Source organism: Odontomachus brunneus, unplaced genomic scaffold (genome assembly GCF_010583005.1).
Source record: "Odontomachus brunneus isolate Ranch 3 - 2012 unplaced genomic scaffold, Obru_v1 Obru_scaffold_104, whole genome shotgun sequence".
Classification (NCBI taxonomy): Eukaryota; Metazoa; Arthropoda; class Insecta; order Hymenoptera; family Formicidae; genus Odontomachus; species Odontomachus brunneus.
This window is the reverse complement of record NW_022639554.1, coordinates 1,168,685-1,186,465: the sequence shown is the minus strand read 5'-3', so window position 1 is coordinate 1,186,465 and position 17,781 is coordinate 1,168,685. Positions and strand designations below refer to the sequence as shown.

The following is a 17,781-nucleotide window of genomic DNA, read 5'->3' as shown; positions in this document are numbered from 1 at the left end:
TCACCAGACTTGTGTGTGGTAAACTATATTGTTTTTTTCAATGTAGAATATCAACTAGTTGAAATTCTAATAATTGATTTTTCAACTTAAGTCTAATTGGAATTTCAAATGGATGAAATCCTAGTTACTTCTACTTATTAATACTAGTAATTAATACTTGTAATTTTTAATAACTTTTATCATCTTTTGGAATACAAAATCTTGGAGCAATATGCTCTTTGCACAGAACACTTGCTGAGAACTAATTGGAGTTTATCCTGATTTTCCAAAATATGATGGCTCCGGATTAAGAAATTTACAAAGATTCAAAGCGTAATGTTTTAAAAATATAATTCTAAGTAGGAAAGCCGAACATACATCCTACTTTCTCTATTGAATCTTTTTTCAAAATTTCTTTTTTTTTTATTCCTACTTATATATTTGTGTTGAACAAAATATCTGAAACGCTTTGAGGATTCACACATGTTGTAAGTATAAACTAAACTGTTTCAAGTATGCTGTTTCAAAAACTCTTTTTGAAATAAATTACAAATATCTTGAATAAAAATAAATATTTTTACTTCAAATATATAAGTCTAACATTATATTAAACACACTCAAGAATATTATAACTGTTTATAATTAACAGTCGGTAAATTACAAGAATGACCACACAACAACCTATATTATACAAAGAACAGGTCTTACACACATTTGTATAAATTATAGTTATGAAAGTATTAATTATCACTTTGTTATTCTCTGTGTCTCCTCTCTTCCCTTCACTCTTTCTACGCGACCTTTCTTTCGCCTTTAGACTTCCCACTTAGAGTCGCAACTTCGATCATTTTGCAAATCGGGATAGATCCCAATTAAATTCCAGAAAATTTTCTACAGTTAGGGTAAGAAACGGGTTACCCAGTCGGTACGCGATATACCTGCTTGGAACAAGTTTGAATCGCGTCTGATCGGAATCTATCCTATTCCTTGGGAATGTTGGGAGATTTTCATACGGGTTATCGTTATTACATCGACTCGCGCGTGCGCTCGCGCGCGCGTTGGCGCTAATAATCGCCATTAGGTGAATTCGATTATGCTTTAAATAGTAGTCGCTCTCTCGTAAAACCGGTCGCGCCGTTTGCATCGAGGCGGACTTTACGACTACGACGTGCCAATCACCCCTTTTGTCGCGGGTGGAGGAGGGGGCGACGGGCGAAAGGGAGAGACAGAGAGAGAGAGAGAGAGAGAGAAATGGGATTTTCTGTGCGCGTCGCGTTTCTGTTCCGCTCGCAAGTCACCGGTAGCGAAATCAAAGGACCGCGTCGCCGCCTAATCGACCGCGAACTATTAAAATCATTAAACGACCCCCACGCAACGGGCCCCGGGGGGCCGGAAGGTGTTCGTTTCGTAATTGCCGCGCGCGACGCAAATATTTTATTAACCCGCGTCCGAGTGGTTCGCAGGAGTGTTTCGCGACGCGTTTACGACGGGACGCACCGGCGACAAGGATACTTAAGAGCCGCGCGTTGTTATTACGACGGTACGCCGCGTTTAATGCTAGAATCGACGGGAACTCGAGGCCTTATCTTGTCACGATATTGAGCAATTAGCTGCTTTTGCATAAGATCGTTAGACGGTGAGAAACGTTCGCGCTCTGCGCCACCGCCACTTAGTGATACTTGGCGCGTTCTAAGCTCTAATTAGCTTCGTGGGAAATGGAAAAAAATGGGAAAAAAAAGAAAAATGAGATTTCATCGCGGAGTTCAAGGCTAGAATTCTCTGGTCTTGAATTGACTATCGGCCTAACTTTTAATTAACTATCCATCGTGGGATTAACTCACTGTTTCTCTCTTTCTCTCTCTCTCTCTCTCTCTCTCTCTCTCTCTCTCTCTCTTGCGCGCGCTCGCTTGCTCTCGCAGTGGTCTTTGATTCGCCATATTTATGGGTCGGTGACGGTCTTTTGAAATTATCCGAGGGCAAACGAAATTAAACAGATTGCTCGTGAATAATTAACGGCGTCATGTTTAATTGTCTCACGCTCACGATGAAAGTTCGGAGTGCCGTACAGTGGATTAAAATATAGAAAAGAGAGAGGACGTTGCGACTTGTGGAGACGAAATATAACAGTTAAGGCGAAAGAATTACGCATACATAATCATGAAATATGTACGATTAACTTATCGATTTAAATAATTGTTACATATATTGTATGAAACAACAATCTTTAATAATGATTTTTCTTATCGTATTCTAAAAGTCAAAATCTACAAAAGACACTATTTTTTTTACTTCTTTTTAGCCAGAAATCGGCCTTTCTTTGTACTCTTCTTTACACATCTCTGAAACTTAACTCTATTTATCCAATTTTGCTCAGGATGTGTCGAAGCATAGAGATTCTTTACTTTCAGGACATATTTCAGGACATTACTTTCAGGATATATGTGACGTCTGAACCACCCGAGTCGAAATTTTGACCCTATGTTGAACCTTGAATTCTACACCGCAGTAGGAGCTAAGTAGGAGCAAAGTAGGATTAGTTCTAATGATATAATTTACTCCTACTTTGACTCTGATAATGTCTTAAATTTCCGTTTTCGCTTTCTTTAGCGTCAAAGTAGGTTGTATAATAGGATCTTAGGAAATAAAGTAGGCTCAGTTACGAACCTCTACACTGTTAAATCCGTAGTGTCAAATTATACTCAATTTGAGTTATTTTTAACCATTCTTATAAGTCGCTACTGCTCCTACTAAATATGTTGTTAATTTAACTAATGTAATGGAGTTAAATAATTTAACTTAAGAAATGTATTAAATTTGACTAAAATTTAGTTTATTTTTTATTATGTGCACGTTAATGTAACCTTTGTTTTAGTAAAAAATGACTTAATATTGTTTTAAATGGGTTGATTAGATGTGGTTGTTTTTTTAAACACATGTTTTGTGTTAAAATAGTATATTTTGACACACATGATAGTTAAAAATAATTAAATATTATTTAATTCAAGAAATTGGTTTAAATTTGACCCTCCAATATTTAACAGTGTATAGAAGCTTTAGCTTCTACATAGAATATATATATTTTAAAGAATTCAAGATTCAACATAGGGTTAAAATATTGACTTAGAAATGAGTGTCAATATCGTCAAAATAGGTTTCACCTAGATTGTAGATTATCTAAGTAGACTCAAACTATTTTTAAGAGCGTCAAAATAGCGTCAAAATTTTGACAAGGTAGAGTTAAATGTTCAAAAGAGAAGTTAATGAGTATCAATATCGTTAAAGTAGGTTTTACCTAGGCTATAAATCGTCTAAGTAGGCGTAAACTATTCTTAAGAGCGTCAAAGTAGCATCAAAATTTCGATTCGGGCAATTTCGATTTTTATTTCAAGGCAAAAACATGAGTGACGTTTCATTAGCAATTTCGGAACTACGAAACTGTTGATGTCTGAGTGATAATAACGAAAAGAATATCAATATAAATGTCATAGTTGATTTAAAAAGCTGAAATATTCTATATACTACTATAAATTCTTTATGGTTTTAGTACAAAAATGATGACCTAATTTTTTGGTTAATGTATATTGATTCGAACATTTCGATCCATTGCACGACATTTTATAAAATTATCGTTGGGAAATAATAGTCTCGAGCAATCCGTGGAGTGAGCTGAAGTCGCACCGATTATTCTTCAGCACATAGTCAGTGTCACATGTATGTCATATCCATACATAATACGAATAGATCGAGCGTGTCTCCTACTTGGCATTGAAACTCAGGTAGAAAAAGATAGAAAGCAGGTGCCAGCTTTCTCTCTCTAATTAGGAAAGAATGAGAAAGAAAGATACATGACACTTATTTTCTGTCTCTTTCTATTTGATTTTTAAGTTTTGTCCTTATGCTCGGTCTATGTCCATGGTCGTGTCATTCTTTAGATTGAAAGTTACACGATTTTCTGTCTTATATATGTACGTATAAGGTCAAACTCATTACAGAAAAATGCATTACTGCATTGAAGTCAGTGTTATTCTTTCAAGTATTTTATAGGTTTATACGTCTCTAAACTTATCATAAGTTCGTCATAAGCATCAAATTTATTCAATAAATTCGGAATTCCAAATAAGTTCACAATCAAGACCAAGATCAAAACCAAAATTTGATTTATATTCTTATTATATAAAGTTTTATAATATTTGTGTAAAGAGAATAAATTATATATTGTGTAAATCTATTGTGTAAAGAAAATAAATTATCTTTTTGTATATATGACAATGAGTTCTTCTCAAATTTATGATAAATTTTTTAAGTCTATTATCAAGAGTATTAATTCGTATTTTTTAAGCCTATTATCAAGAAAATATTCTTTGCTGAAGATAACTACTACTTAAAAGAAGAAATAGAGAAATCGGTTATCTTAGCAGTAAAATATTTTTCTATGTGTACTTTTTGTGTATTTTAACTTCGTGTGTATATGTATTGCGTTGAAAGCTTCTCGTCAATTTAACATTCGGGTATATTCTTTCCCAGGCTCAGTGTAGCCTTGCTTGATAACTAAGAAGATTTTACCACTTCTGGAAGCGCAAGTTCGCTTAAATCCGTATTAACAGTCGTTACTTGAGAGTTGCCTCAGGTGAGACACTCAAATTTAATTTAGAGTTAGCCCGAGTTTTTAATTGAATCGTGACTGCGAATGTAATATCATACCTATCATATGATTCAAGTAAAAAACTATCACCTAACTCTAAATTCGGATTTGAGTACTTAGCACAGGTTTGAAGTGACGACTATTTACACCCTTCCTCCTCTTTCTCTCGGCGAACATAATGACCCAAATTATCAAACGTCGACTCTCCCCTTTGGCCTTCTTTATATTTTCATCTGTTCTCATGGCGAGCGCGTCGCGACGGCCGTCGTTAGTTTCGCGTGATCGTCGATGTTTCTCGTCGCACGCTTAGCGACAATTAAAAACGCATTAGTGCGATGCGTCGAGACGAACCGCGCGGCTGCGGCTTTCGCTTACCAGAGTGAGAGAGACAGAGAGATAGAGAACGATGGAACACACGAGGGTTGGTTGTGAGATCGACGAGGCAGCAGCTACGGCAACGGCGAGGAGGGCCTGAGGGAAGCTCGGCGCGCAGGGGGGATATAATTTGATACGTTTACCATTTGGTCTTATTTTTGAGTAATTTCGAGTCGCTCTGGGCGTCTCAGCTGCGAAAGCCGCAGCACAAGCTTCCCGTAATTACAGGCCGTCCGACTCGCTTCTTCGTTCCTCCACGTCGTCCTCTTCGTCCTCCTCGCTATGTTGTCCCCGTCCTGGTCCTCGTCGTCGCCGACATCGTCGTCTTCGTCTTCTTCTTCTTCTTCTTCCTCCTCCTCTTTCGCTTCTTCTTCCCGGCAAAGGACGAGTTAAGCGCATCGCTCCGGGCGATATCTAGGAAGAAGCTCCTAGGGAACCGCTAACGATGAGACCACGACGACGTATCCGTTCCGTGATCTCGCCACGGCATCTCGGCAGAATCGCGAGGATCGATCTCGCCCGATGCTGTCGAAGATCCCGTCCGGATACGGGATTCTTTCCGCGATCATGGTTTTCCATTCGCCTTTCGAAGATTTACGGCCGCGCTTCTCTAAAGTGCAATCTTTATAATTAGAATGTAATAATTAAAATGCGTCGGAGGGGGGGAGGGGAGAGAAAGAGAGAGAATGAGAGAGAGAGGAAGTATTCTTGAAGTTTTTAAGAGCGATCAGATAATAACCGATTTTTTGATATTTTCTTTCAACCGAAACACGTTTGGCTCGTTCATTGTCACGTTTAATCCCCTTTTTCCGTGTACATTGAGAAAAAATATTTGAAAATTTATTTGTGGCATGTAAAGTTTATTCACAGAAATAAATTTTATCCCCCGCGAATAAATTGGAAGTATTTTTTTTCTATGTACCAATCGCGACATCGATTTATGTAGTTCCTTCATTGTCTCGTTTAATCCCTTTTTTCTGTGTACACTGAAAAAAAGTATTTAAAAATCTATTTGTGGCATGTAAAGTTTATTATATATTATATATTATTTATTATATATTCACATATTATATATTATATATTCATATATTATATATTATATATTACTTATTATATATTATATATTTATTATTTATTTATTATATATTCACAAAAATAAATTTATGCCCCGTAAATAAAGTTTAAAGTATTTCTCTCTCAATATACCGATCGCGAGATCGATTTATTTGTAGAATATAAAGTTTATTCGCAAAAATAAAGCTTATTCACAGAAATAAATTTTATGCCCCGCAAATAAATTGGAAGTATTTTTTTTCTATGTACCAATTGCGACATCGATTTATGTAGTTCCTTCATTGTCTCGTTTAATCCCTTTTTTCTGTGTACACTGAAAAAAAGTATTTAAAAATCTATTTGTGGCATGTAAAGTTTATTATATATTATATATTATTTATTATATATTCACATATTATATATTATATATTCACATATTATATATTATATATTACTTATTATATATTATATATTTATTATTTATTTATTATATATTCACAAAAATAAATTTATGCCCCGTAAATAAAGTTTAAAGTATTTCTCTCTCAATATACCGATCGCGAGATCGATTTATTTGTAGAATATAAAGTTTATTCGCAAAAATAAAGCTTATTCACAGAAATAAATTTTATGCCCCGCAAATAAATTGGAAGTATTTTTTTTCTATGTACCAATTGCGACATCGATTTATGTAGTTCCTTCATTGTCTCGTTTAATCCCTTTTTTCTGTGTACACTGAAAAAAAGTATTTAAAAATCTATTTGTGGCATGTAAAGTTTAATATATATTATATATTATTTATTATATATTCACATATTATATATTATATATTCACATATTATATATTATATATTACTTATTATATATTATATATTTATTATTTATTTATTATATATTCACAAAAATAAATTTATGCCCCGTAAATAAAGTTTAAAGTATTTCTCTCTCAATATACCGATCGCGAGATCGATTTATTTGTAGAATATAAAGTTTATTCGCAAAAATCAAGTTTATTTCACAGAAATAAACTTTGTACTCCGCAAACAAATTTGAAGTATTTTTTTCTCAATATGCCGATCGCGAGATCGACTATTGCAGCGGCGGCTAATTATTTATGGCGCGCGCGCATTGTCTCGCACTTTTCTCGCGTCGTTAAGTACGCATAATCGTAGCCGTCCGGAGGTAGCTAATCAATTATTGGCGAAACGCGATTGCGTTACTTCATGGCCGCGGACCATCGCGGTTCGCGACATATGTCGCGCATTCAAAATCGCGTACGAGCGCGGCAGCAGTCGCAGTAAGTCACCGCGTTACTATTCATTACCCGCGCAAACAGCAGCGATCGGTTTTCGCGCACGAGCGCGTCGCTAATGATCCTTTATTCCGTCGCGGTAATTAGCGTTGATCGCGCGCACCTGCGAAGAATCGCCCGTTCGTGTAATTCGACGCGATTTACATTCACCGCGCCACCCTTTGTTGCATGAAACAACGAGAGTAAGAATAAAGTATCACGGAATTTACGGTGTTTTGGTCGTGAAGTATTATATAGGCTGTGTCCCGAAATCAGAGTACGATGCTTTAATAGTTTAATACTCTGACGCTTAATTGGAGTTAAAAATCCTAATACAAAAATGTCGAAACGTCGATTATTTTCAAGTTATAAGCTAGTAAAATAAGATGGCTTTTTCGCGAATTAAATTTTAGCAAGCCAAATAAATACAAAAATTACATTTATCAAGTTACATATCATTAATACGAGTAATGAGGAATAGAGGGAGTTTTAAAACATTAAAATCGCAAGAAATAAAAATGATTCTCGGGCATCTAAAGAGAGCTGTGAAAGTTTTCGGGCATTCTGGTGTCAAAACAAAATTCTAATGGAAAGCTTTGTTACATAGATATATAATATTATATGTTTATGTAACAAAGTTTAATAATATTAGAATGTATTATAATATCATATGTATTATAATATTAGAAGTTGGAAAATTGCCATGAATGATTTTGTAATTCTGCACTGGAATTTCTTATTCTAATGGACTCCAGGAAACATTAATAAAATATTGCACAACTGTCTTGCAACACTTTATACACAAACAAATTCATACTGCACTTGAGTAAATATTAGTAAGTTCAGCATTTCAATGAAAAATATTAAATTACAAGAAAAATTCTGTTTGACATGGAGTCGAACTATCTTTCTTTTGTCGAAAATTTTTATAATACTCTTGTGAAAGAGAATGAATTCTACTTTGGAGAGAGGAAGAATATGATAATGAGCTTTTCTAAAATTTATTATGAATATATTTGAAGACTATTATCAAGAAAATATTCTTTGTTGAAGATGATTGTTACTCAAAAGAAGTAAAATAAACTGAGTAATCGCTTTAGTGGTACAATGATATTTTTCTGTATGTGTATATTATATAAGAAGATTATATAGAAATAATTAAATAAATATTATTTGAATAATAATAAAGTATTTTTGTATTATTTAAATAATAATGAATAAGTATTCACCGATTCCCACATCGTGCAAAAATAAAAACAGCCGTGGCTGCTATGCTATCCAGAGTTGATGTCGCGTTTCTTCTATACTCGCTGTGATTTGCGCGGATAACGCGGATTATGCCGGATTACGCGGATCGCGGAAGCGGCCGCGTTTTCGCCACCTCAGGATAGCGCTGATTAATGCGTCTATTCGCACGCGAGTGCCGCTTTGATCGCGTCAAGGATTCAACCTTCGCCGTGAGACTCGCAGGAATGCGCTCGCACGTGGAAGCGCGTTAAGTAGCACACGCCCGCGTATGCGACGTGCTCGTTAAGGCGTTCATTTCGCGATATCCCCGCGAAAAGAATGTCCGACAAACGCTCCATGTCGCGCAAAACTACTCGCGATGACTCCAATGAGTCATCATAGAGTCGCACGTTTCAAGGGACGTAGATCAGCCGAATTCATGTGAAGCTCTTTTGCTCTTCTTCTTCCTAAAGCTTGATCTATAATGTGTTATTTGCTTCCTGTTACTTTTTCTTCCTAAAGTTTGATCTATAATGTGTTATTTGTTTCCTGTTACTTTTTCTTTTTAAAGCTTGATCTATAATGTGTTATATGCTTCCTGTTACTTTTTCTTTCTAAAGCTTGATCTATAATGTGTTATTTGCTTCCTGTTACTTTTTCTTTATGACTCAAGCCTTAAACCTTAAACTAAAAAAAGACAGAAAATAAGAAACAGAAAGCCAAGAACACATTGTAGATTAGCCTTAAAGTTTGATCTACAATGTGTTCTTTGCTTCCTGCTTCTTTCTTTTTATCTCTTTTTGACTCAAATCTTAAAGCCTTAAGTTTTAGGCTTAAAGTCTAATCTACAATGCGTTTTTTGCTTTTTGTTTCTTGTTTTCTGGCTTAAGGCTTAAGCTTCATCTACAATATGCTCTTTATTTTTTGTTACTTGTTTTCTGTCTATTTTTAATTTAAGACTTAAGGTTTGAATCAGAAAGAGATAAAGAGTAAAAAGCAGGAAACAAAGAACACATTGTAGATGAAGTTTAAAGTCTATAATATGCTCTTTGCTTCCTGTTTCTTTCTGTTTATTTCTTTCTGACTTAAACCTTAAACTTTAAGCTAGAAAAAGACAAGAAACAGAATGCAAAGAGCATATTGTATCAGGCTTAAAGGTTTGAGTCAGAAGGAGGTAAAGGAAAAAAAGCAGGAAACAAAGAACATATTGTATAGATTAAGTTTAATAATAATAACAACTTTATTTTGTACTATTGATACATAGGTAATGACTATACTGAGAAGAAAATATTGGAGAATTTATTTGTGAGATATAAAATTTATACACAAAAATACAATTTTTATATTTCACAAAGAAATTTTCAAATATTTTTGTTTTTTCAAGTATTTTGTTCACAGTATATTATTTACATAAGAAAGAATAAACTGAATAAAGAATCGAGGTATTATCAAGAATAATACGTTCTAATAATATGTTCTAATCTGTTCTGTCTAATCTATCTTGCTAAGAAACATGGGAAATTTTTTAACACATTTTTTAGCGCATTTCTAAAATATAAAATGTGGATATATGAAAGCTCATATGTGTGTGAAATGGAAGAATAATACATTATTATTACAGAATTGTTGAATATATATATAGTATTACAGAAAATAATTATTACAGTAAATTATTATCACAAAACGTTCATCTTTTCTTCAATTACAAAATTCTGTACTAATTTTCACTATAAAATTCTCTTTTCGTGTATGAACGCAACGAAGTATAGTCATTGGTATCCGCAGAGGGTTGGAAGGAGAGAAGTGAATTGTTAGAGAAAAGGAGTTGGAGTAAGTGACGAAGAAGAAGCTTTTATGCAACCGTGCAAAAAGAAGTGCGCTAAATTCCCCGCTGGATTTCATCGCGAGTATTTTTCTCGGACTCATGCGTGCGTCTCGAATCGCGGAAAATGTGACGCACGACGATTTTCCCGCGGATGACGGAAGGTCATCTAACGCGCTCTCACAAGTGCAAACTTGTTGTAGTCTCAGCCGGGAAGATTATAGCCGATATTTTTGTGGCGCGGGGACGCGAGCGCATGACTCATCGAATAATCACGATACCGCCGCGGTCGATGCGTTTAACCCACTTCTGGATCGCGCCCGACACTGTAATTGAGAATCTGCGACGGTCGGAAATATAGGAAAGACACACGCGCGCGCTCAAAGTATACATAGAAGTATCGGCCGACTTATTCAAGCCATTAACCTGTCAGTTTGAGTCGCGCGACGTCCTAGCGGGAATTTTTCGCGATGCAAATGATACGATTCATCTCGTAGCGGGCCGCTAGTCGCGTGTACGTTATATACCGGTTACTAGGTGTAACCTACTGAGCGTGACTTATTTAGATCACTTTGCGCGCTGACGCTGTAATTTAGAAACCGCAATGAATAATAACGCGGGGAGCACACGCGCGTACGCTAATTGACGCCGGGGGATCGCCGTGCGGAGAGCAGGAGGTCGGAATTTCGTTCCGATACTCGTGTCAGATAAAATCATGTATCGTCAAGATACAAAATATAAATCGTAGGGCCTGTTTCATGCGGATACCGACGGGACCAGCACGTAAACAAACAAAATTTTCATTTTTGAATATTATTACGCATTGAGAGAATATTCGACAATTTATTTGTGGAATATGAAATTTATTGAAACAAAGTTTATTTCCGCGAAGTAAAGTTTATTTCAGTGAAATATCAACTTTTATCTCACAAATAAATCTTCAAATATGTCTTTTTCATATTGAAACAATTTAAATTGAGTCAGACGAATTTAGTTTCGGAGTTGTGTATGCACTAAGAAAAATATTTAGATATTTATTTGCAATATATAAAGTTTATTTCTATGAAATAAAATTCACTTCTGTGAAACAAACTTTATATTCCACAGATCAATTTTCTTTTCAGTGTTACAAACTATAATTGTCATGATATTCTCAGTAAAATTTTGTTGCACCTTTAATCTTTCGTTTGTGTGAAACAAACTCAAAATTCAGCTTAACAAGGCGATCATAAAGCTCATTCAACATGTTATTTGTTGTCTAATGTATTTAATCTTCTATTAGTGGCAAATTACTCGTGTTATGTAGTTGGACTAAATTTTTTGTAGTTGGAAAACATTTAGATCACACATAACATCTATGTTTTGATTTCGTTAACTTTATATCGTTAATTAAATTTTGTAGATAAAATTAATAAAATAAAATAAATAGTAGATAAAATAAATAAAGTAAAATAATTAAATTTTGTAGATAAAATCTTTATGTCGGGTTTTGTCGATTTGCTTCAATTTTCTTTCAGTTTGTACAAAATTTGCACAATTAATCTCTTAAGATTAGATTTAATTCTTTTCGATTTCTCTCTCTTTTTCAATATAGTGTATATATTAATAAAGTATGTTCAGCATATATAACAATAATTGTACAGTGAAATAATTATATTTAATTTTGTAGTAAGTGCTATTATAGTGTCCTTAATAATAATTTCATGTGTTTATTGCAAACTATTAATTTTAAAAAAAATTACATCTTTATAGCTTTGAGCCGCACAGATGAAATGTGATAGAAATTATTGTATATATGTCAAAAAATGTTGTGCACGTTTGACTTTTTACTACAAAATTATTATAATGTCTCTTGTATCGTACATCACAGTAAATCGTCGAGTTCACTATTTCTGTAATAATTCACACCACAATCTCGGTATGATCCAGCTTTACGAAGAGCACTATAAAGAGAAATATTCTCAACTATTTCTTTTACTACGATATTTTCCCCGTGCAGCGCTCCGACTTCGCGTTTCCGCAATGCCTTCGCCGACTTCGCGATCGCGTTGTCGATCGCTGGAAATCGGATTAACACGCTGTAACAGGGGGCGAGGGAGGTGCAGTCACGCGTCGAGGGGAAGCCCTCGCGCGCTCGCTCGTGTGAGCGAGACGATGTGGCGATTTATCGTCCCGAGCTTTCCGCTAAAGCATCTCGGGTGACTTCCGGCAGACGTGGCTATCGGCGGATCGACATCGCTCTTTCGTGGTAGAATACTCAATTACCTGGCCCCAGGTTCCCGCTCCCGTATACCTACTTCTTCCTCCCGCACCCTCGACGGAAGCCCACACTGGCTTTTCCTTCTTCGTCGGCGCACGCACGACTTTGCTTGGCTGGGCCTATATGAATTCGTGGTCTGAGTTCTCCCTCCCCCCTTTCTCTCTCTCTCTCTCTCTCTCTCTCTCTCTCTCTCTCTTTCTGTCTATCTCTCGCGTGTCGATTACATTTATTTTCCACGGCAAGACCACGACGGCGGTGGCACGAAGAGAGACTCTGGCCCGGACGACGCCGTGGCGTTGAACAATTAATTAATCGTTAATAAATCGCAAGGTCGCCGTTCCCCCCAGCCGTGCATGACTGTCTGAACACGAGAGAACTTTATGCGGGCTCCCGCTCCTCACGTAATTTAATTACCGCTTTAATTTGTCGGCCGGTGAGTTACGCGCTCTTGCTCGTCGTCGATTCGTATCGCGTTGATTTATCATTTAGATTCAACATATTTTCTCTACCCTCTTAACTATATGCCGTGGACTTTATTATGCTAATGCCCGTCCCGTCTTCTTCTTCTTCTTCTTCTTCTTCTTCTTCTTCATCTTCTCGAGTGTCATTCCCGTCGGAATGGCTGCGACGTGACTTCGCCGGGACTGCGCGAGACTTCGGAGGCCAATCGAAAATCGTCTGTTTCAGGTCCCGACATATCCGGCTTCCTGCTGCAGCCCTTTAGGAAACCGAAGAGAATAAGGACAGCCTTCAGTCCGAGCCAGTTGCTGAAGCTGGAGCACGCGTTCGAAAAGAATCACTACGTCGTGGGCGCGGAGAGGAAGCAGTTGGCGCAGGCATTGTCGTTAACGGAGACACAGGTGAGAGAGAAAAAGAAGAAGAGATTAGACTAGATCTACTGATAACGCAAGAAGAAAAAATCGTGATAGATGTGAGAGAGTAATAAAGAGATCTGACAAAATGTTTAACTATAAGCGTGGCTAAAAAGAATTAGAAGGAAACAATGAAGCTCACGAATTCTCAAGAAAGCTAAGTTAGGTCAAAGTAGGAGTATGCAGACGTAGGAGATTTAAATGATGATAAAGTAGCTGGGCAGTACGCAAACGGGATCAAGCAATGTGATGATAACGTGTTTAACTTACAACTAGATGATGACGGAGAAGATAATGACGCAAAGAAGATCTAAATTTAATGAGAGATTTGATTTTTATTGTTTCTTTTCCAAGCAGCCAAAAAATGGCGTTGACTCTATGATTTGCACCGGATGAGAAGAGATCACAACGGGAGGGAAGGGAGGAGACACTAGGGGGAGAACGGTAACGAAATGGCTTCGCGATCCGCCATACTTCATTACTACGTTACGCTCTGAACAATTCTCGATGAAAACAATTTCTAACCGAGAGAAGACCCGGAGGTTTAGAATTTGGTGTATTCTACCGTCACAGCAATAAATTTTCTGTAATTGATTTAAATTCACTCGTGTAGAATCCACTTCAAGTGTGAGTGAACTTCACTCCATTGATTTCGAGTAATGACATTCTTGTTATTGCTCGGAGTCAATATTTTACTCGTTTTGAGAGTAAAATTTTACTTAAAAAATTTAGTCAATAGGGAAGAGAAGTAAACAGAGAGAAAAGAGTAAACGAGTATGTATAAATCGAGTGAGAAAAAAGGGGAAGAGAAATCGAAAAATTTCGTCCTAATCTAAATGCCGTCGTTTTTGTCGGCGTTCCTTTTTTTCCTTTTTAATTCTATAAATCTAACTACGACCGACCTCAGTTGTTTACGGATTGCATAAGTAAGCGTTATGAACTGTAAAAGACTGCTTATAAATCTCGGTCTGACAGGTCGAAGTAATAATTCTATCGCTCGATGCACGGAGTTGTTCTTGTCGCCTGCGAAGGAAACTCTATCATTTAGAATAAGATGGTTTCTCAGTCCACAAAACAGAATAGATCAGACTTTTTATATGATAGACTCTCCTGTGTTTAATTGACAGCCAGTCCTCTCGCGAGCGAAGAGAGATAGTTTTTCCAAGAAAAATTAGTTACTAGTAAAAAAACCGGCCAGTTTTTACTGATTAGGATTGATTTCTTAGACAGTAACTATTCATAAACTGGACAGGGAAATTGCTGGCTACTATTGCTTGGTCAGTTATTGACCAGAAACAAGTCAATAAAAAATAGCAAATAAATGGGCAGTTTTTTATCTAGAGAAAACATGAGAAAACTGATACTTCTTTCTTGGCTACTTACGTGCCAGGAAATTAGGCAAGGAAAAATGGTAATAAAAAATAAAACTACAACTACCTCAATAATGAATGATTTCGCGCGCGAAAGGACTCTACGGTTATTTTTATATCGAATAATAAAGTATAATGTTTTACAATGTGTACAGTCAAATTATCTGGCAGAATTTCGTACGAAAACAAGGTTTGGTTAAAAATTGGTTAAAAATTGGTTAGAAACTAGACAGAAAGTGGCTGGTTTTACTGTCTACTTCTACTGGTGAGGCAAAATTTGCTTAAACTGTTGTTTTTGTTGTTGCTTAAACTGGCCGGAAACTAACAAATAATAACCAGAATTCCTGGCCAGAGTTACTGGCCAGGAAGAGGTCGTTCTTCCTACTTAGGTAATCACCGCGCGAAAATGGATTATAAACCGAATGACTCGATATAACTTTTAATCGAGTCTCCCCGCGCGTGAATTGCCTTCGCTGTAATCCACCGACGTGCCAATTATAATAATACTATAACGAATACATCGTGTACATTATTAAATTTTTAATAAGATCGGAGGGTCGAGCGAGGGTCGCCTAGTGTATTCCGCGATCGGCGCCGATAATTGAGTTAATAATATTATCCAGTGCGCATAAGCGCGCGCGTTGTCTATTGCCGAGGAGCGGTAACATGCAAATGGCATGCACGATTAATAAAGCGACTCGTCAGTGGCGGCTCGACATTAGCATTCCCGGGACGCGTTAAGCAAGATTGATACATACGCGCCGTGAGAAGAACGCGCGACGAGACGTCGCGGTCTCGCACGAGAAGATGCATTCGCATGACGCAGCGATACCCATTGTTTTCGCGCTGTTCGTCTCGCGGCAATGATCGTCTCATTTGCACTCGGCTCGTGCGCGCGATACACTCTTGTCGATTCAGAAAAAAGCAATTATCGTCGCGGCGGCGGTGCGCGTTCGCTGAGACGCGCGAAATCCCGACGACGTAACGAAATGGAAGGAAAGAAGAAAGCGGAAACGAAAGGGAGAACGACCTCCTCGGTGTTAATGCGTTGATTTTCATTGATCGTATTCTTTAAACTTCTTTGTAGAGAAATTTCACTCGCATACATGCACTCACACACACAGAATGACAGTTGAATCGTTGCGATTTGAGCAATTTTTCACTCATATATAATCAATTCTTCGCTCTGAAGTGTTAAGTAAATATATTCACTAGAAATTGAAAGAGGAAAGTGAATTTGGTGTATTCTACCGTCACAGCAATAAATTTGCTGTAATTGATTTAAATTCACTCATGAATCCACTTCAAGTTTGAGTGAACTTCACTCCATTGATTTCGAGCAATGACATTCTTGTTATTGCTCGGAATCAATATTTTACTTGTTTTGAGAGTAAAATTTTACTTAAAAAATTTAGGAAATACTCTCTAAATTTCTTGGAGTGAAATTTCATTCGAAAAGTAGAATGACAGCCGAGCCACTTGAACTTTGAGCGATTTTTCACTTAAAAGCAGTGAATTCTTCACTTTGAAATATTGAATAAATATTTTCAAAGTTAAACAATGAATCTGAAATATTCCACTGTCACAGAAACAAATGCACTGTAATCAGTTAAAATATTCACTTGCATGAAATCAAAATCCTACTTAAAATTGAGAGAATATTTACTCCATCGACTTCAAGTGACAATATTTTCATTACTGCTTTCAATAAATTTTTCACTCGTTTTGAAAGGCAGATTTCACTTCGAAAATTTAGGAAATACAAAAGCTGGTCTAATGATAAAGACAAAAAGAAGCTTAATTGGTAATCGTTATGAAAACTAACTAATGATTGCTACAAAAGCTTAACTGACATTTGAATTACAAAAGATACGATAATAGTTCGAGGCGTGTATATCTCTTTTATCTTTTATCTCATCTTATTAGCTTATTGGCTTACCTCCGTTTTTTATTTCAAGTAATTGCAATTAATTATATCTAATGAGACGCGGAAAAATCATATTACCAATCACAGGTGACCGTCACGATATTCAAAGTATTAAAGTGAATTGCAAATCGCCTGAACGAATAGACTCTGCATCAAGACTTTTCTCAACTCACTCTTGCGGTTTTTTTGTTTTTACATTTTCTCCCTCCTCCTCCTCCTCGCGTTCCTCGCCTTGTTTACCGTTTCATCGAGTCATTCGTGTAAAAAAAGCGGAAGAACGTTACACACTGTAACGAGCACGTCGATGATTTCGTTCTCGCTGTTCAGTCGCGTGTGCAAAAACTATCAGCCGTTAGCGCATACATACGAGCTAATACATCGCGTTTAAGCGGTAATATTATACGCGGCAATTACATAACGCGCCGGACGCGATAGATTAATGCAATCCGTCGTAGTATTTATTAACGACATCATTGATATTTATTATCGCCGAGCTCGAGAATGTCGGAATACATTAATCGCTCGTACATTAATATCTCAGCGCGCGAGGTCGGACACATGCAAGAATTCCTCGGAATCGCCTGAGAATGAAATGGGAATGAAACTGTATTAAAATTCTCCGAACGATGGGAATGAAATTGCATTAAAATTCTCCGAATTAGCTTTGCGAGCACAAAGTTGCTTCCCAAAAAGTCACGAATAAACCCAGCACTCTCAGCGTCCTACAAGTGTTCCCAAGTTTAAAAGCATCGCAGCTGAGAATATGAAACGATGCTCGCGAAGAGGGAAAATGGATCAAGCATGAACATGGGACTAGATGGAACACAAGGTACTTGTGTGAACGTGAGCTGTGAGGTTTCAGGGATGAGGGAAAATATCAGTCGCAGCCGTCTTGGTTGATCAAAATTCACATATATATATATATATATATATATATATATATATATATATATATATATATAT

The 17,781-nt window shown here is 36.6% G+C and overlaps 1 protein-coding gene across 1 annotated transcript in view; it reads left to right on the top strand.

Moving 5' to 3' along the window:
• LOC116849013 (homeotic protein empty spiracles-like) overlaps nucleotides 1-17,781 on the top strand; it is an 88,860-nt gene that overhangs the window by 23,947 nt on the left and 47,132 nt on the right. The window contains exon 2 of the mRNA XM_032825719.1: nucleotides 13,337-13,509. Within this exon, the coding sequence (XP_032681610.1) occupies nucleotides 13,337-13,509 (173 nt within the window). The remainder of the gene's footprint in view (nucleotides 1-13,336; nucleotides 13,510-17,781) is intronic.